The sequence below is a fragment of the Vombatus ursinus genome, unplaced genomic scaffold, assembly GCF_900497805.2.
Source record: "Vombatus ursinus unplaced genomic scaffold, bare-nosed wombat genome assembly UNPS02014982.1, whole genome shotgun sequence".
NCBI lineage: Eukaryota > Metazoa > Chordata > Mammalia > Diprotodontia > Vombatidae > Vombatus > Vombatus ursinus.
The window spans coordinates 141436-158302 of NW_020954760.1; the positions used below are offsets into that span (position 1 = coordinate 141436).

General features: G+C 44.5%; 1 protein-coding gene across 1 annotated transcript in view; it reads right to left on the reverse strand.

Moving 5' to 3' along the window:
* FRMPD3 (FERM and PDZ domain containing 3) overlaps positions 1-16867 on the reverse strand; it is a 79332-nt gene that overhangs the window by 2152 nt on the left and 60313 nt on the right. Inside the window, exons 12-13 of the mRNA XM_027845579.1 lie at positions 3842-4663; positions 1-853 (exon numbers count right to left, since the gene is read on the reverse strand). The exon at positions 1-853 is cut by the window's left edge and continues 2152 nt beyond it. Coding sequence (XP_027701380.1) covers positions 1-853; positions 3842-4663 — 1675 coding nt within the window. The remainder of the gene's footprint in view (positions 854-3841; positions 4664-16867) is intronic.

The following is a 16867-nucleotide window of genomic DNA, read 5'->3' on the forward strand; positions in this document are numbered from 1 at the left end:
TGCTGCTGCTGCTGCTGCTGCTGCTGCTGCTGCTGCTGCTGCTGCTGCTGCTGCTGCTGATAGCTGAATGCAACTTCAGCAGAACTGGGACTCCCTTTGGCTTTGAGATTCTTACAGATGCCGCTGCTCCCTGCACTGGGCCCCTGCTTCCTCTCTCCCCTAGGGGTGCTGTCCAGGGCTGCCCCTGGGGAGGCCAGAGCCTTATTATGTACCACTTGCTGCAAGGCTGCCGAGAGAATGGCTGGAGTCACACTGCCCTTGGAGTCCAAGATCAGCTTGGGACTCAGCCTTACTTCCTTGGGCACCTTGTCCCTCAGCTCTGTGCCCTGATCTCCACTCAGAGCAGAGGGGGTGGCCCTCAGAGACATCTCCAGAGCAGCCTTAGGGTGGTCAGGATCCTTGCCTTCTGCTCCCCAGGGCATCAGGCCCTGGCTCCGTTGCTCACTGCTGAGCTGCAAGGCCAGTGCTGGGTGCACAGCCAGAGCTGGGGGGAGCTCTCGGTGTGTCTGCACTTCGGCCGGGTCCAGTCTTCTCCTGCCACTTGTGGGGCCAGAGCCTTGGCTAGGGAGGGCCACCTTTCGAGGAGCTGCTGACGCAGGGCCGGCCTCCTGGCGCCCCAGAGGGTACGGGGCCGTAAGGACAGCCTGGGTTGCGCAGCTTGGGATCCGGAAAGGCAGGTCCTTGCGGGCCATGAGGCTCTCCTTGTTGATGTGCTGGGCCAGAAAGTAGGTGGCATTCTGACGTTGTTTCATGGCGGACACCATCTCAGACATGTCTGTCAACTCAGATGAATTGGTCTCATGGCCAGAGTCCAGAGATGACTCAGGGGTGATGGTAGCCAGCACAATCAGACCTGGACAAACAAGGGAGGGAAGTGCAGAGCTCATTACTTTTGGCAAGGACAAACATTCCTCAAGAAACCCAGAGGGGTTAAGTCGGGCCAATTTAGGCAGAGCCCAACTGACGGCTTTTTCAACGTTGGGCAAGACCAATATAAAACCATAGAATGTTGGAGCTGGAGGGACCAGAGAGTTCATATAGTCCAATCTCCTCATTTTACAGATGGGAAAACTGAGGCCTAATGAAGCTAGGTGACTTATACAAAGTCAGACAGTTGGGAACTATCTTTGCCAAAGATAGTTCCTCCTACCCCATGGAATGGGAAGGTCCTTGAGGCCAAAGATTGTGTATACACAGCTGGCACTTAATAAATGTAGAAGACAAGGCAGTGTACTGGCAAGAGCATTGGCTTTGGAGTCAGAAGACCCAAGTTTGCATCCCAGCTCTTCTGTTTACCTCCAGTGTGACCCTGGGCAAATCCCTTCTCTTTTCTGTTTCTCAGATTTCTCATCTGTAATAATAACAGCTCACATTTACGTTGCCCTGGTTTTTATCCTGCCATTTGCTTCTCACAATAATCCTGCAAGGTAATTGCTACTATCATTCCCATTTTACAGACAAGAAACCTGAAGCTGAGAGAAGTGAAGAGTAATGAGTGTCTGAGGATTCAAACCCAGGAATTCCTGACTATAAGTCCACTAAGCTGCAAAATGAGAGTTTTGGATTAGATAACCTCTAAGATGCCTTCCGGATCTGTCTTATTATCTTTTGGCCTAATGTTTGGAGTTGCTTTATGTTGTATTAGTGTAGAATCCGAGTCTGACTCCCAGGCCACTGGTCTTTCCATTATGCTATGGTACGATGTCTTCTTGGGAGAAAAGAGAACAAGGATAAATTAGGAGCCATGAAGGAAAAGAAGTAGGAGTGGGGAGGGATGGGAGCAGGAAATGGGAGGGAAGCTGGGGGGGGGGAGGAGAATGGATTTTTTGCAGCTTGAAATACATTTTATACAATGCTGGCTATATACAAAACGGTATGCTAATTCACACATTCTTTAGGACTTAATAGCTGGGCATCTTTCTGGTAATTATCCCAAAGAGGGCAATTGAGGCTTAGTTGAGTTTGGCCACCCTCCTGGGCTGCAGCCTGTAGACCTGGAGCCCTGAGACAGGTCTGCCAGCTGACTACTCATACGCCATCTCTCTGAGGCTCTGTCCTTGAAGCTCAATCACTGCCAATTCTAGCCAGGTTGAGATGGGGACATGCCCCAGGGACAGTGTCTGAGGACCTTTGAAGTCCTTCCATTCCCATTACAGTCTCTACCTATCATGATGTTAACTGTCTTAACCCCCTTGGATCCACCAAAATAATGTATGCAAAGTGCTTTGCAGACCTCAAAGTAGTCTATGTGCTAGTGATTATTACTGCTGTTGCTATGTTGAGGGGCATTTCTAGGGGATAGGACCAACTGAAGACGGAATAACAGATGCTGGTCATTCTCTGGCCACCCTCTTTACACATTTTCTCCCTTCCTCCACCTTCTGCTGTTTGCCCATAATCCATGCTCTCCCTACCCTGTCCCCCAACCTTCATCTCCAATCTGTACCTTGTCTCCATGTTTCTTTTCTCCCTTGATTTTACTCATATTTTTTCTCCTCTCATTTTTTTTTAACATATACATATGTCTTTATTTCATAGAATTTAGGGCTGGAAGGGACTGTAGAGTTCATCTGGTTCAACCTCCTCATTTTACAGATGAGGAAACTGAGGCCCAGAGAGGGGGATGGGCTTGCCCAAAGTCATATACAGTAAATAGGAGAGCCTCTAAGATTCACACCCAGATCCTCGGACTCCAGACTCAACACTCTTTCCGCCATACTGTACTTTCTCTGTATAAAAATGTATAGCTATGAGTGGGAATGGATATGTGCAGGAGAGGAAGATCAGAGCGTTGCTCTTGAGGCAGAAGGCGTGTCAGAGGCTATCTAGTTCAACTATCCCATTTTACAGAAGAGGAAACTGAGGTTTACAGAGAGGGAGTGACTCGACCAAGGTCACACAGAGCTAGAAGGGACCTTAGAAGTCATTGAGTCCCACTCCTTTATTTTACAGAAGAAGAAACTGAGACCCAGAGAGTCTTGCTCAGGGTCGTACAGCTAGTAAGTAGCAAAGCTGGGATGTAAGCCCAGGTCCTCTGACTTCTAACTCTTCTTCAAGAGGCTCTCCATATGGGTTTGAATGCATACATGTATGTTTGTTGGAGGTGGGTGAGAATTCCTTGGTCACAATTACCAATAGCCCTTTACTCTCCTACCCTCAGCTTATTTGGTGGTTTCCCTGTCACTTCCACTCCCATGGTGGCCCCACTTCTCTTAACTCCTTTGGCTCTGAGGACCCAACAAGGCAGTTAGGTGGTACAGGACCTGGAGTCAAAAAGCCCTGAGTTCAAATCTGGCCACAGACACTAGCTGTGTGACCGTGGACAAGTCACTTACCTTCCTTTTTGCCTCAGTTTCCTCATCTATAAAATGGGGATAATAAGAACACATACCTCCCAGGGTTGTTGTGGGTATCAAATGAGCTAATGTCTGTAAAGCACTTAGTGAACCTTAAAGCACCATATACATTTTAGCTCTTATTATAAAGGCTGTAGAGCGCTTTGCAAACCCTCGAGCGTGATCCATGTTAGCTATTCTTATCAAGATCATTGTCAGGGATATTTCTAGGGAATAGGACTAAGAATGAGCCAGGGAGTGCTCCAGAATGCTGCTTCTCACCTGGGCCACCTCTGGTTCATTCCCAGGGCTACCTCTGGCCCATTCCCAGGGCTACCTCTGGCCCATTCCCAGGGCTGTCTGGCCCTGGGCATCACACAGATGCCCAGTTGGGGAAGTCTCTCTGGTTAGATTTAATCCAAGGAACAGTGGTCCTACATGAGATGAAGCCTAGAGAGAAGGGAGAGAAGGCGGGAGAAAGAGAGAGGGAGAGGACAGTTTATTACCTGCTGTCTGTGGGGGTGGGGGATGCGGACAGTCCTCTGCCACTGCGAGAGCTTCCAAGGCTTGCAGGGTGGACACCAGGGCATCGTCTAGTTCCTGGGCATGGTCTCGGACAGTTCGGGTCTGTATGCTGTCAATCAGAGTCACTGGGATCTCATCATATAAGATTCCACACAAGGGTCGACCTTGCTCTTGGCTTTGGGCCACTCGGCGCTTGGGATCATCCTCATCAGAACTGTTGTCTCGGAAACCAGGGGGTGGGGCGGCAATGGCAGGCAGTAGGGAAGTGCTCTCATCTTCCTCCTCTTCCTCTTCCTCACTTCCAGGGGGAGGGAGGGACATGAGATCCACAATATTGTCACAGGAGGTCCCGGGCCTCCTGTTCTTCCGGGAACCCACCTGGTTCTTGAGCTTGGCTTTGCAGGAGTCGCAGTAGAAATTCAGGGCCTCAGCCCCAAGGGTATTATCTATGGTATAGGCCCGGGCTCTGCTGGTACAGGGCACCTGGACCGGCCTGGTGGTATCGTAGTCATTGGCAGCCTCACTATAACCCTGGCCAGAGCTTTTGGATGTTGGATCCGACTTGGTCCTGGGTCTGGTCTCCTCAAAGAAGATTAGATTCTCATTGATGTCTGTCTGGCTCTCCCTCTCCTTCCTCTGCTCCCGCATGTGGAGGTAGCAGAAACTGACAAGCTCTGAGTTGGCAGTTGGGGGGCCCTGCGAGCACAGCTTCCCAGGGCTGGAGACCATGCTGCCCACAAAACTACTCTCCTTCTTCCCCAGGTGGCCCCCAGAGACAGGGTGGTGGGCATTTTGCATGTAATCTAAACCAGAAAAAGAATGGAAGGGTCAGACCAAGCACCCAGGATTGCTGCTGAGCAAGGCTGTTCTATGTCCCCTTAGCATCACCAGCACCTTGCTCTGAGCCATCCGTCTACGGGTTGAAAAGAGTGCCAAAGGAGAGGGCCCTCTGACTGAAGCAAGTGAGCTGTGTCAGTTCAGGAATCCTGGGTGGTGGCCATCCGTAGGAACTGCTGCTATGCCTGTCGCCTCTTGAAATGAGGAAAAGACAGGCACAACTGGACTCTTCTATATGGATATACCTAAAGAACTTGTGAAGTATGCGAAGTTCTCTTCCATTCCCCTTCCTTAGCCCTTCCTATCCCAACCTCTATGGAACCATTGCTCAAATGCTGTTTAGGCTTCCTATAGTGTGACAGTTCCTATCAACACAGTGTGGAAATAATGTGTGATGTTACCCCTCACCCCAGAAGAATTTACATTTTCAAAGAATAAGACTTATTAAGGAGCTCCAAGGAACAAACCACAATTGGTGAGATTTGCACTTGGGTTAAGATGTCAAAGTTGGCACCAAACATGGATAAACATGAGAAGATACTGTATGAGATTAGAGTAGCTTCAAATCATTCCACTAACTAGCTGTGTGACCCTGGGCAAGTCAATTAACCACTCTGGCCCTCTGTTTTCTCATCTTCAGAAAAAATTACAGGGGTTATAGCAGGTGACCTCTAAGGCCCCCTCCAGCTCTAACGCTTTATGACTCTATAAGCAAGCTGTTTATTTTGAAAATGGGAAATGGAAAAAAATGTGAAGGCATTGACTTATGACATAATTTACTTGAAAAATTTTAACTGATGCTAAACAGTTGTTGCAATGAGACCTTAAGCACCTAGACACCCCTTTGATCAGCATTTAATCTTTTTTTTTTTCTAGGCAGAATAACACGGCAGCCAAAAGTTAGAGTGCAAGCTCATATGTAAAACATTATGTTTATAAGACAGCACAATGCAATTGAAGAGAAAACAAGATTTGGGAGCACTGAACATGAAACCTAGCTAAGCCAGATAAACTTGAGAGCATTTGAAGATGAATCTAGAAAGGGGGTAACAAAGATGAGGAATGGAACAGCTCTGCCAACATTTTTATAGCAAGTTATTCTTGTTAGCAATAATGATGAAGCCATATCTGGACTGTACCCAATATACAATGTGAAAAAGCGATAATGGCGCCTGAGATGATAAAGTCAGTAAGAGATACCGCTATAGGCTTTTAAGAGGGAAGTAGGGTAGTGGACTAGTAAGAATTCTGGACTCAAGGGACCTAGGTCAAACCTCAGTTCTAATACATACTAGCTAGCTATGTGACCATGGGCAAGTAACTTGGGCCTCAGTTTCCTCATCTGTAGAATGAGGAATACTTGCATGGCTAGTATTGTGAAGAAAATACTTTGTCAAAAGTATTACAGAAATAGGAGTTATCATCCACATTTACAAATCTTCCTGACTTAACATGAGCTGTTACTATTAAGAAGGTTAGGTGGGAGGGCTTAACCTTGGCATCTCATCCTTTGAGGCCAAGAAGTTTTGAGGTATGGAGGTGGGAAGCTCTGGACATGAAGTAGGTGGTGAGGTCATCTGCTAGGTCTGTGTATGTATGAGTGGTTAGGGGCCTGCCAAGAGAGGAAGGGAGGAGAGAGGTCTGTGGGTTAGGCAGATGGGAGCGTGTCACGCCTACTGCTCCCTCCCCCAACATTTGAAAACAAGTGAAATCTAGTCAAAATGAAAAAAAGATGGTAGTCATGAGAAAGGAAAGACAAAGCCAAGGGGGAAAAGATGTCCCAAAAGGGTGGTCTGAGGAATATAAGGAAAAGGGGGAGGGGGATGTTATTGCTAGGTGACCAGCCCACCTACTCCCACCTGTGTTGCCTTGGTGGTCATGATCACGGCCATAGTAGTGGGTGTGGTGACTCACTGACATGAAAGAGTTGCAACTCTTTCTCCCTTCAGGTACTCTCACCCTGACTCACTGAATGGCTTTGGTTACTTGGTTCTTGAAGCAGTCAGGGTCTCTTAAAGTGCAAGGCCCCGGGGTGGGGGTCGAATTGGCCCGATTTGCCATACCTTAGGGGTGATGGCAGCCAAAAGTTACACAAGATTGGCCACGTTCTCTGGCCAAGACCGCCGGAGAGCCTTCTGTAGGAGGGACGCCTTGTGCCCACTTCATCACAATTCACTTTATTGGCTCATAGGTGTAGAGCTGGAAGGGGACCTTAGGTGTCAGCACCCTTTTTTATAGATGAGGAAAGAGAATCAGAGAGAAGTTAAGTGGCTTGTCCAAGGTCATACAGCTAGTAAGTGTCTGAGGTGGGATTTGAACCCAAGTTTTCCTGACTCCAAGTTCACTGCCCTACCCACTGCACTGTGCTGCAGTTCTTTCTATTTACATCTCTAAACCTCCTCCTGGGCTATCCGGAAAGTCTTCTCTCTCTCCCTCAGGCCACACTTTGAAAACCCCATTCATTTCAGGAAATATCTGAATGCCATCTGCACCAGGAAACCTTCCCAGACTTCCCAAGAAAGAAATGAGTTTGTATCAGATGACCTCTAAGGTCCCTAACCCTGCAGTTCTAATACTTCATGAATCTAGAAGCAAGCTATTTACTTTGAAAAATAGGAAACAGAAAAAAAGAAGGCATCTGTGCTCCAACCCCCCCCCCAACCCTAATGGATCTGTGATCTCACTTATGGAGGTGTTCCTTCCAACAATTCAAATCACCATCCCTCCGTGACTGTCTATCCTGTGTCTGGGACTCTCATACATGACCCCCCCCCAGCCAATTCTATCACTGGGCCTCCCCCCAACATGCTGATGACTGTTTTCTCTTGACATTGAATGGGCCTCAGTGGAGTAGACGGTCTGCTCACTGATTCTCCTTCACTCTTGCTTACATGGCTAGCCCATCTCTTTTTTTCCAGTCATAGGAGTCTCGGATGACTCTCTTTATGCTACTTTCCCTGGTTAAGTCCTTGTTTGTAACGTGCCACAACCTGTTCTCCTTCACCATGTGCCTCTCTTTTGCCCTTTAGGTTATCCTTAGCTTTAGTTCCTTGGAGACTATGTCACCTGATGACTCACAGCCATAGGAACTCACCGGAATATTGGGTGCTTAAAAAGACAGGTGTTTGTTTCAGGGAGAAGTTGGGGGGGTCATTCAAGGTGCTTCACTGTTCCCCCAAAGCAATCCATTCCACTCTCCTTACTGTTCAGTTCTAGGTCCAACTCCTTGTCCTTTTGCAGCGTCTGTCCAAGCTCTATGTACCAGTGGACAAGCTCTATAGGTAGCCGATTCAATCGCATAGCACAGCCTGGACAATGAGCATCCTTCATCCACTTGGTTTTCCCTGTTTGGATAGTTAGGCTAAACTCTCTTGAGTGATTATGGATCATAGGTAGGAGGCACTGAAGTGTTCCAGGACCTGGTACAATCAGCACAATGTCGTCCCCACACAGAAGCAACTGCAGGACCTCAACACCTATAGGGAATCCTTTATTTACTTGGGCTCTGCACAGGGACTTCTTCCATGACAGTGGGGGACAATTTAGGTGAGCATGTGATTCTGTGTTTTATGCCTCACATGATATTAGTAATCAGAGAGTTGTGGAACAAAGTTCTCTCTGCTGTTACATTTTTCAAGGAAACTTACACAATTTTGACATACGCATGGGAAATGCCTTGCTGTAAGAGGATTTTTATGGTGTTTTACCCTATGAAGTCAAATGTTTTTTTAAAATAGTCTACAAATAATGAGCACAGGGGGAAATCTTATATTTTCTATCCCCTTCAGTGTGATTCTAAAGATGTGGCCTGTTGTGGCCTATTATCTGTGGAAACCTACCTGTTCTCTTCCTTTGTTGAGGAATATAAATTATTCACATATGAAATTGAAACACATGGAAAAGTATACATACAGGTCAGCAGTTATTGATCATATCTCATTTGCCTTCCCCCCTACCCCCTTCATGTACATCTTTGGTACCTTCTTATTTTTCAGATACCTTGAGAACTGATTCTTCAACATCCTCAAAATTGTGTCATCTCCAGCATGGACCACCTCTGTTTATACTTGATTTAATCCAGCTGCTTTTAGCATTCAGAGCCATTGTCATTTCCTCAAGCAGCACATCCAGGACTGTGAGGTTAGAGTTCTAATGTGGTAGTTGCACTGTCTTTGATGGTGAAAAGTATTATAAATTTTTTTTGCAGATCTTTTCCTTTTTCCTATCTTTGTTGTCCTTTTATCTTCATCCTCATATACTCTCAAGATGATTTGGCTTAGTTGGATCTCTCACCAAACTTTCTTTAAACTGGTTTTTCCCTCTACTGCTTCTCACTGTTTCGTGAAGTGATACTGCCAGGAGTATGCTGGAGGCAACTCATACCAGCTCTCGAGCCAATTGTTAAATTTTCCATGTGAGCATTTACATCTCAGAAATTAGCAAATTCTACAAATCAAATCTTGATTTATTGTTTTATTGATTTCTAGACTTAAGAAAGTGATGAAGAAAATGTTAGTAATGCAGATTAAAGTTAAAAGTGTGCCAAATGTACATTTTTTTTCAGAGAGTCGGTGGTTAAACATTTATCAGCATACCACCAGATACTGTGCATAATCTTCCCCCATCCTTCTCTGTAAGATTTTACAAATGAATTTGTATTCTAAACCAATGTTGTCTTTGCTCTGCTTGTCTCTAGCAAGAAGATCACAGTTTGTCAGCTGAGGTCATTTCTAGGCTCTTTTGGTGTCATTGTTATGGTCATTGAATTTATTTGAATTCAGCTTAGGAAAATAATATAATCAGTGTTGCTGTCTGTTCCTTCATCCATTTTTCATTTTTGGCATCAATGACTTGTCTACATAGGTCAGTTTGTAGTTATTTTACTGCTACGCCTGTAACATGTTAAAAATCTCAATATCTTCAGCAAGAAAGTGGCATAAGGCTATTTGCCAACATGTTAGAATAGTACATACAGAAAAAAAGCTTCACAGGTAAGTTATGCCCTAATTTTTTACAACCATTGCCCAGTAAAATACACACTAGGTACCATTTGTCCTATGTTGTCGAACATTACCTAGTGCCTAGATGACAGTCCTGGAACAGTATAAATGGGAGTCAGCCCCTCACCCTAGGGTTCTCCTGCAGTCTTGGCCAGTGTAGCAATGTGTGTGGCATACCAACTTAGAGAATGGCAATTGCATATCCCAGAATGTAGACACCCTAGAGTCAAGTTGCTGCACGGTGGTCCTGGTGATGTGTACATTTACTTGCCAATTTCCACTAGCCCTTTAAGTAAAATTACTTTCACTTTTAACTGATGAGTATCCCAAACCACCTTCCCTCAGTGACACTGCTTTTACTTTTTTTTGTGAGGCAACTGGGGTTAAGTGACTTGCCCACAGTCACACAGCTAGTAAGTGTTATGTGTCTGAGGTCAGATTTGAACTCAGATCTTCCTGACTCCAGGGCCAGTGCTCTATCCACTGTGCCACCTAGCTGTCCCTACTGCTTTTACTTTCAACTAAAGTTTGTGTTTACTGATTCTCTTGGGAAGTCTTGAGTCCCATCAGAATAATTCTGTATCTTTTCCCTATGTTTATTCTTTGTTCTAGTTTTGGGTTAATTCTGACCTTTGCTCTAACAAGTCAGCAATCTGACTTTACACAGATAGCTGCTACAGGAATGACTCTCACATCAGTAATGAGTCATTTCATATCTGTTAAAATATTATCACTCTCTTTTTAATTTTCTTTTTTTTAACATTCTTATTTGGTGTTTGTTAGGTGAGATGTCTCAAAATTCTTTTCTCAAAGAAATTATTCGTGATAGATAGGCATAAGGCTTCTGTGTGGTCTACATGTTTCTCTTTTTCCTTACTTTTGAATTATATCTTCCGGTATGTTCCCCCCAACCTTCCCCAGCATCTCCTATGCCAATCTTTGCATGGAAGTCACTGAGTATCAAAGTATAGGGATAGGGATAAAGGCTGATTGAGGACACTCCTTCAGCTAATCCAGATTGGCACCTTTTCTGCCACTTACAGTCTTAGAGAGAGTTGCCTAGGACACTGGGTATGGAAGTGACTTGTCCAGGATCATTCAGCCAATGTATGCCAGAGGCAGGGTAATATATACCAAAGTATATGACTTAATTTTGTTGCTTCCTGGACCTCTGCAACCAATATTGGAATGTGAGATGGAATTATTTTCAGTGGTCTTTTTGCAAACACTTACCATGGGCACTGCAATATGGAACAACTGAATTTTCCATGATAATGTTTCTCGTGGCCTTCAGACACAAGATAAAACCAACTCTTTTTATTTGCTTCTGCAAGGGGAACCCATGAGCCATCCTTCCCCTTCACTGCCATTTCTGTCTATCTTCTGATTTCATTTATTGTGAGAATGTAAAGCCTCACATGAATTAGTTCCTCTACCAGTTATGGCCACCCCTTGGTTACTGGTCACATTTAGAGGACCAGCAACTAAGTTAATATTTATAGACATGTCTAAAAACAGTGTGATTCTAAGCAACCTCTGCCACCATCACTGCAGTCAGAAATGGGGGAAAGCTATTTTGTACTTTTTGGTGTTTCTTGGCTTGCCATGGCCAATTCAATTGAGTAAACATTTATCAAGCACCTACTATGTGTCAGGCACTGTGCTAAATGTTGGGGATACAAAAAGAGGTAAAAAATAGTCCCTGCCCTCAAGGAGCTTACAGCCTAATGGGGGAGACAACATGCAAAAAACATCTACAGAGCAAGCTATATGCAAGATAAATAGGAAATAATTAAAAGAGGGAAAGCACTGGAATTAAGAGGGATTGGAAAGGTTTCCTATAGAAGGTTGAATTTTAGTTGGGATTTAATGGAAACTAGGGAGGTCAATAGGAGGAACAGAGGAGGGAGAGTATTCCAGGCATGGGGGACAGCCTGAAGGAATGCCCGGAGCTGAGAAATGAAGGGTCTTGTTCAAGGAACAGCCAGGATGCCAGGGCAGTGAAAGAGTATGTGTGGGGAGTAAGGTATAAGAAGCCCAGAAAGGTATAAGGGGGCTAGATGATGAAGGACTTTGAATGCCAAACAGAGCATTCTGCATTTGCTCCTGGAGACAATAGGGAGCTATTGGAGTTTATTGAGGAGTGGGTGATATGATTAAACTTGTGCTTTAGGAAAATCACTTTGGTGGCTGAATGGAGAACGGACTGGAGTCAGGGGAGCCTTGAGGCAGGCAGATCCCCGAGCAGGCTATTGCAATAGTCCAGGAGTGAGGTAATAAGAGCCCAGACCAGAGTGTGAGCAGTGTCAGAGGAAAGAAGAGAGTGTATCCAAGAGATATTGCAAAAGCGAAATCACTAGGCCTTGGCAACAGATTGGATATGGGGAATGAGAGAGAGTGAGGTATCCAACCCTATCTACAGTAATAGGGAAAGCCAAAGAATTCATATCACCCAGTAAAGATCCTAGTGGGATGAGCTTTCAACTTAGCTAGTTGGGCCCCAGAAGGCAGATATAGTCTGTGACCCTGAAGCTTTGCCAGTGTGGGAGAACCTTTCAGAGACTGCATTCTAATGGCAGAGGCTTCAAAAATCTAGGAGTAATGCATACAACAACTAAGTATCAGAGTTAGGCTAATTAAGAAAAAAAGTTCCCACGGCCACTAATTCCTTATGCAGAATGTAATAATTCACTCTTATGCATTTACTGTCTATTTATTCTCATATGTTCATTCACTCAAAGGCCTTAACTTTTTTTTTTTTGAGGCAACCTGGGTTAAGTGACTTGTCCAGGGTCACACAGTTAGTACGTGTCAGAGGTCAGATTTCAACTGAGGTCTAGGGCTGGTGCTCTATTCATTATGTTGCCACCTAGCTGCCCAGACATTAACTATTAAATAATTTTTTTTTTTGTATTGGCTACTTTGAATGGTAAGAGAGTTGGAGAGGGACAAGTTTTTACATACTTTACAACACTTTACAGAATGAATGACTTTCGTTAGGTTTGTGTATCAATTGAATTTGGGTGGCTCAAATCACACTTTCTCAATTGCCTCCATTAAGATTCCAGAACTGCTTTGACTATCCAAATGTTCTTTCCATGTTCTGAAGCTCCTTCCAGGAGATAGCATGGTACGGGTTCTATGATCAGGAAACTTGTATTCAAATCCCACCCCTGATGCTAACTATCCGGGTGACTTTGGGTGAGTAACTTAATCCCAGTGGGCCTCAGTTTTCTCATTTTTACATGAGGTCCTCTCCAGCAGTATATCTGTGATCTTAGTTGCTGGACCCCATCTTTTAGGGGCATATCATGTTCTAGAAACAAATAAGATATTTCTGCCTTCAACAGGGGATTGGATTAGATGACCTTTAGTCAATTCTGAGATCAGATGATTCTAAGTATTGGAGATACTAGAGTGACCCCGGTTTAAGGAAAATGTTTGTAGAGTGAATATTCCTTTTGTAATGTCACTAACCACTTCCATGACATATGTTGTAAAGTGCTATGCACTATACATGACAGATGTCGGTCCTTATTATCGGTTTTTACATTCTTAGGTTTTTCACATAAAGATAAAACCTTTTGGTCAAGAAGCTCTATTTGTAGGGGCAACTAGGTGACACAGTGGATAGAGCACCAGCCTTGGAGTCAGGAGGACCTGAGTTCAAATCCGAACTTAGACACATAACACTTACTAGCTGTGTGACCCTGGGCAAGTCACTTAACCCCATTGCTGAGAAAAAAAAAAAAGCATGGGACTGGGTCCTGGTTTTGTCCCTAATTAGTTGTGTGAGACCACCAGACCCAAACTTCTCTCGTCCTCAGTTTCCTCATATATAAAATGGATGACGAGATTGGATTGGATTGGGTGATCTCTAGGGTTCTTTCTAGCTCGAACAATCCAATGATTCTCTGAGCTCTTTGCTAGACATGTCACAATCCTGGCTTTGGCTCTAGTGATCAAAAGCTAATGCCCAGACTTTCTGCATGGAATCAGCAAATGAGGCAAGGATATTCTGAGGCCAGTGGCAAAAGTAGGAAGGTGGCTGCCATGCATTCCAGCTCACCCTATTACTATTGCCTCTTCCTAGGTCTTGGACCTGTATTCGAGATTTGAATGAGCAGTGTGGGAAGTAAGGGGGGTTCTTTTATGGGGCTTTTGCTTTTGCTTTGCTTTTTAGCTTTGTATCCTCAGTTGTCTGGCATATAGTAAGTGCTTAATAAATGCTGGTTGAATTCAATTCTGCCTGCCTATAATACAAACAGCACAAGATGAAATTCCTTCTCTTTGACCAGGATTGGGCATTGCATGGACTTTGAAGTAAACAGATCAATGCAATTTTGTTTCTATGGACTTCCTGCTGGGACTTGGAAGCCTCTTCATTATACAGAGGCTTGGGGAAAAAATGGAATTTATTTATTCGGATATCACCAGTTTTTTTTTTGTTTGTTTTTTGTTTTTTGGGTTTTTTTTGCTAGGCAATGGGGTTAAGTGACTTGCCTAGGGTCACACAGCTAGTGTCAAATGTCTGAGGCTGGATTGAACTCAGTTCCTCCTGACTCCAGGGCTCTATCCACTTCGCCACCTAGCTGCGCCACACCAGTTTCTTTTAAAGAGGGATAGAGGTAACATGGAATTTTGCATTTATGTACTCACATGACATTACTCTGGGGTTTGGAGAGGGCTCAAACCAGTAATTTCATCCATGTAAGGAACTTTCTGTACCTTCTCTACAATTTCCAGACTTAGAGAGTTGTCTGGGGGCACTAAGATGTTAAGTGACTCACTCAGACTCACAAAGCCAGCGTATCTGAGTGCTAAGACTTGAACACAGGTCTTCCCAGGTCAGCTTTGTATCTATTAAATTATTGCTTCTTACTTTGTCATTTCTCATGAATTATTGCAATATGGACAAATGGAAAGGAAATCCTTTAAAAACTGGAATAAAAGAGACCTACACTTAGCATGCATTAATAAGGTTTTGATTGTCTAATATTTTGTTGGAATTGCCTTTGTAAGGTATGTGTGTGTGTGTTGGGAGAGGTGTGAGGAAGCAGTACCTTGCTGCTTTAATATAATTTTTTTTTCTCTTTCTTCCCAGGATGCTTAGTGGCTGGGGGCGGGGAGGGAGGAGGATTGGACAACAAATTGGTAAGCATATAGTGACAAGAGTTTTGAAAAGAATGTTGAGAAGAAGACATGGGGAAAGAGAAAGAGACAATAGCTTTCATGGTGAGGTTGCTCTGCTGGGCATCCATTGTGGGTAGGAAACTCTTTTCCATACCTTCGAGGTGCTGAAGCAGCCTGGGGAGGGATGGTTTGGGTGGGGGTAGGGGATTGTTCCTATCCTACCAAGCCAGAGATATCAAGGCAGCACATGGAGCCAGCATACAGAGCAGCCAAAGGTAGCATCACTCACTGTCTGAGGAATGCATTGTTGTTCGTCCTTGGTTTTTGAAGAGGACCAATGACATCACAGGGTGATGTATTGATTTGGGAGTGAATTGGATTTAAGTGAGGCAGAATTGCATAAAGTCATCAGCCTCACTCTCTCTTCCAGAGTCATCCAAGTCCAGTGGCAGGACAAAAATCAGGATGATCAGCCATGGCTCAGGATGCAACGGATGACCTTGGCATCTTTGATGCCTGACCAAACTCTAAGCACTCCACAGTGCCCAAGGAATGTAGAAAGATCAATATGTCCCAAAGCTTGCTGCTAGCTGGCTGAGCCACACTGTAAGTGACTGTTGAGTTTTCCCCTGGAGGGAGGTGAGGAAATGACATGGGGAATAGGGAGAGATCACATTGCTGAGTGTATGGGAGTGGACAGAAGCACTGGACTCCATTCTGGACTAGGGGGAGGAGCAGTAGTGAAGATGGCAGTTTGGAGGCTGAAATGCTGGCCATGGATTAGAATATCTTTTTTTATGATTCTCAATATTACCATGTTTTTCATGATCGATTAAACTGTTTCTATGATAAAATGGTGATTTGTTAACAGCTGGATCCAAATGGAGGGAGTTTTCAGGTGGGATAAACTTAAACAAATAGTCTTTTCCATTTATATGCCCAGTACTTTGCACATAGTAAGCACTTAGTAAGTACTTCATTCATTCATTCATTCATTCATTCATTCATACTGAACTAATGTAGAGTATCTTGTATCCAGGCCCCAAGTAGGCTTAAAAGTAATAGGAAATGAGTTTATCCACAAACCCCTAAAGAATGTTACATTTGTAGGGGCTTTATCTAGGATAATTTTTTTTTAAATTTTGAGGAGATTATATATCTCTCCTCTTCTCTCTCTCTCCCTCCTTCTCTCTCTTTCTCTCTCTCCTCTTCTTTCTCTCTCTCTGTCTCTCTGTGTCTCTCTCCCCTTCTCTTTCTCCTTTTCTTTTCTCTCTCCCTCTTCTTCTCTCTCTCTCTTTCTTTCTTTGTCTGTCTCTCTCCTATCCTCTCTCTGCCTCTGTCTCTGTCTCTCTTTCTGTCTCTGTCTCTCCTCTTCCTTTCTCTTCCTTTCTCTTTCTCTCTCTGTCTCTCTCTCTCTCCCCTCTTCGCTTTTTTTCTCTCTCCTCTCCTTTCTTTCTCCCCCTCTCTTTCCTTCTCCCTCTCCTCTCTTCTTCTCTACTCTCCTCTCCTCTCTCTTTCCTTCTCTTTCCTCTCTTCTTTTTTCCTTCTTCTTCTCTCTTTCTCTCTCTGTTTGTCTCTCTCCTTTCCTTCTCTCTCTGTCTCTGTCTCTCTCTCTCCCCCTTCTCTCTCTCCTCTCCTTTCTCTATCTGTCTCTCTCTCTCCCTTTCTCTCTCCTTTTCTCTCTTCTCCTCTTATTCTCTCTCTCTCCTCTTCTCTCTCTCTCCCTCTCTTTCCTTCTCTCTCTTCTCTTCTTTTTTCTTCTTCTCTTTCTCTATCTCTCTCTCCTCTCCTTCTCTCTCTCTCTCCCTCTTCTTTCTCTCTCTCTTTCCCCTTCTCTCTCTCCTCTCCTCTTCTTCTCTTTCTCCTCTCCTCTCTCTCCATCTCTTTCCTTCTCTCTCCTCTCTTCTTCTTCTCCTCTCTCTCTCTTTCTCTGTCTCTCTCCTCTCCTTCTCTGTCTCTCCCCTTCTCTCTCTCCTCTCTTCTCTTGTTTCTCTCCTCTCCTTCTCTCTCTCTTCCTCTTTCCTTCTCTCTCTCCTC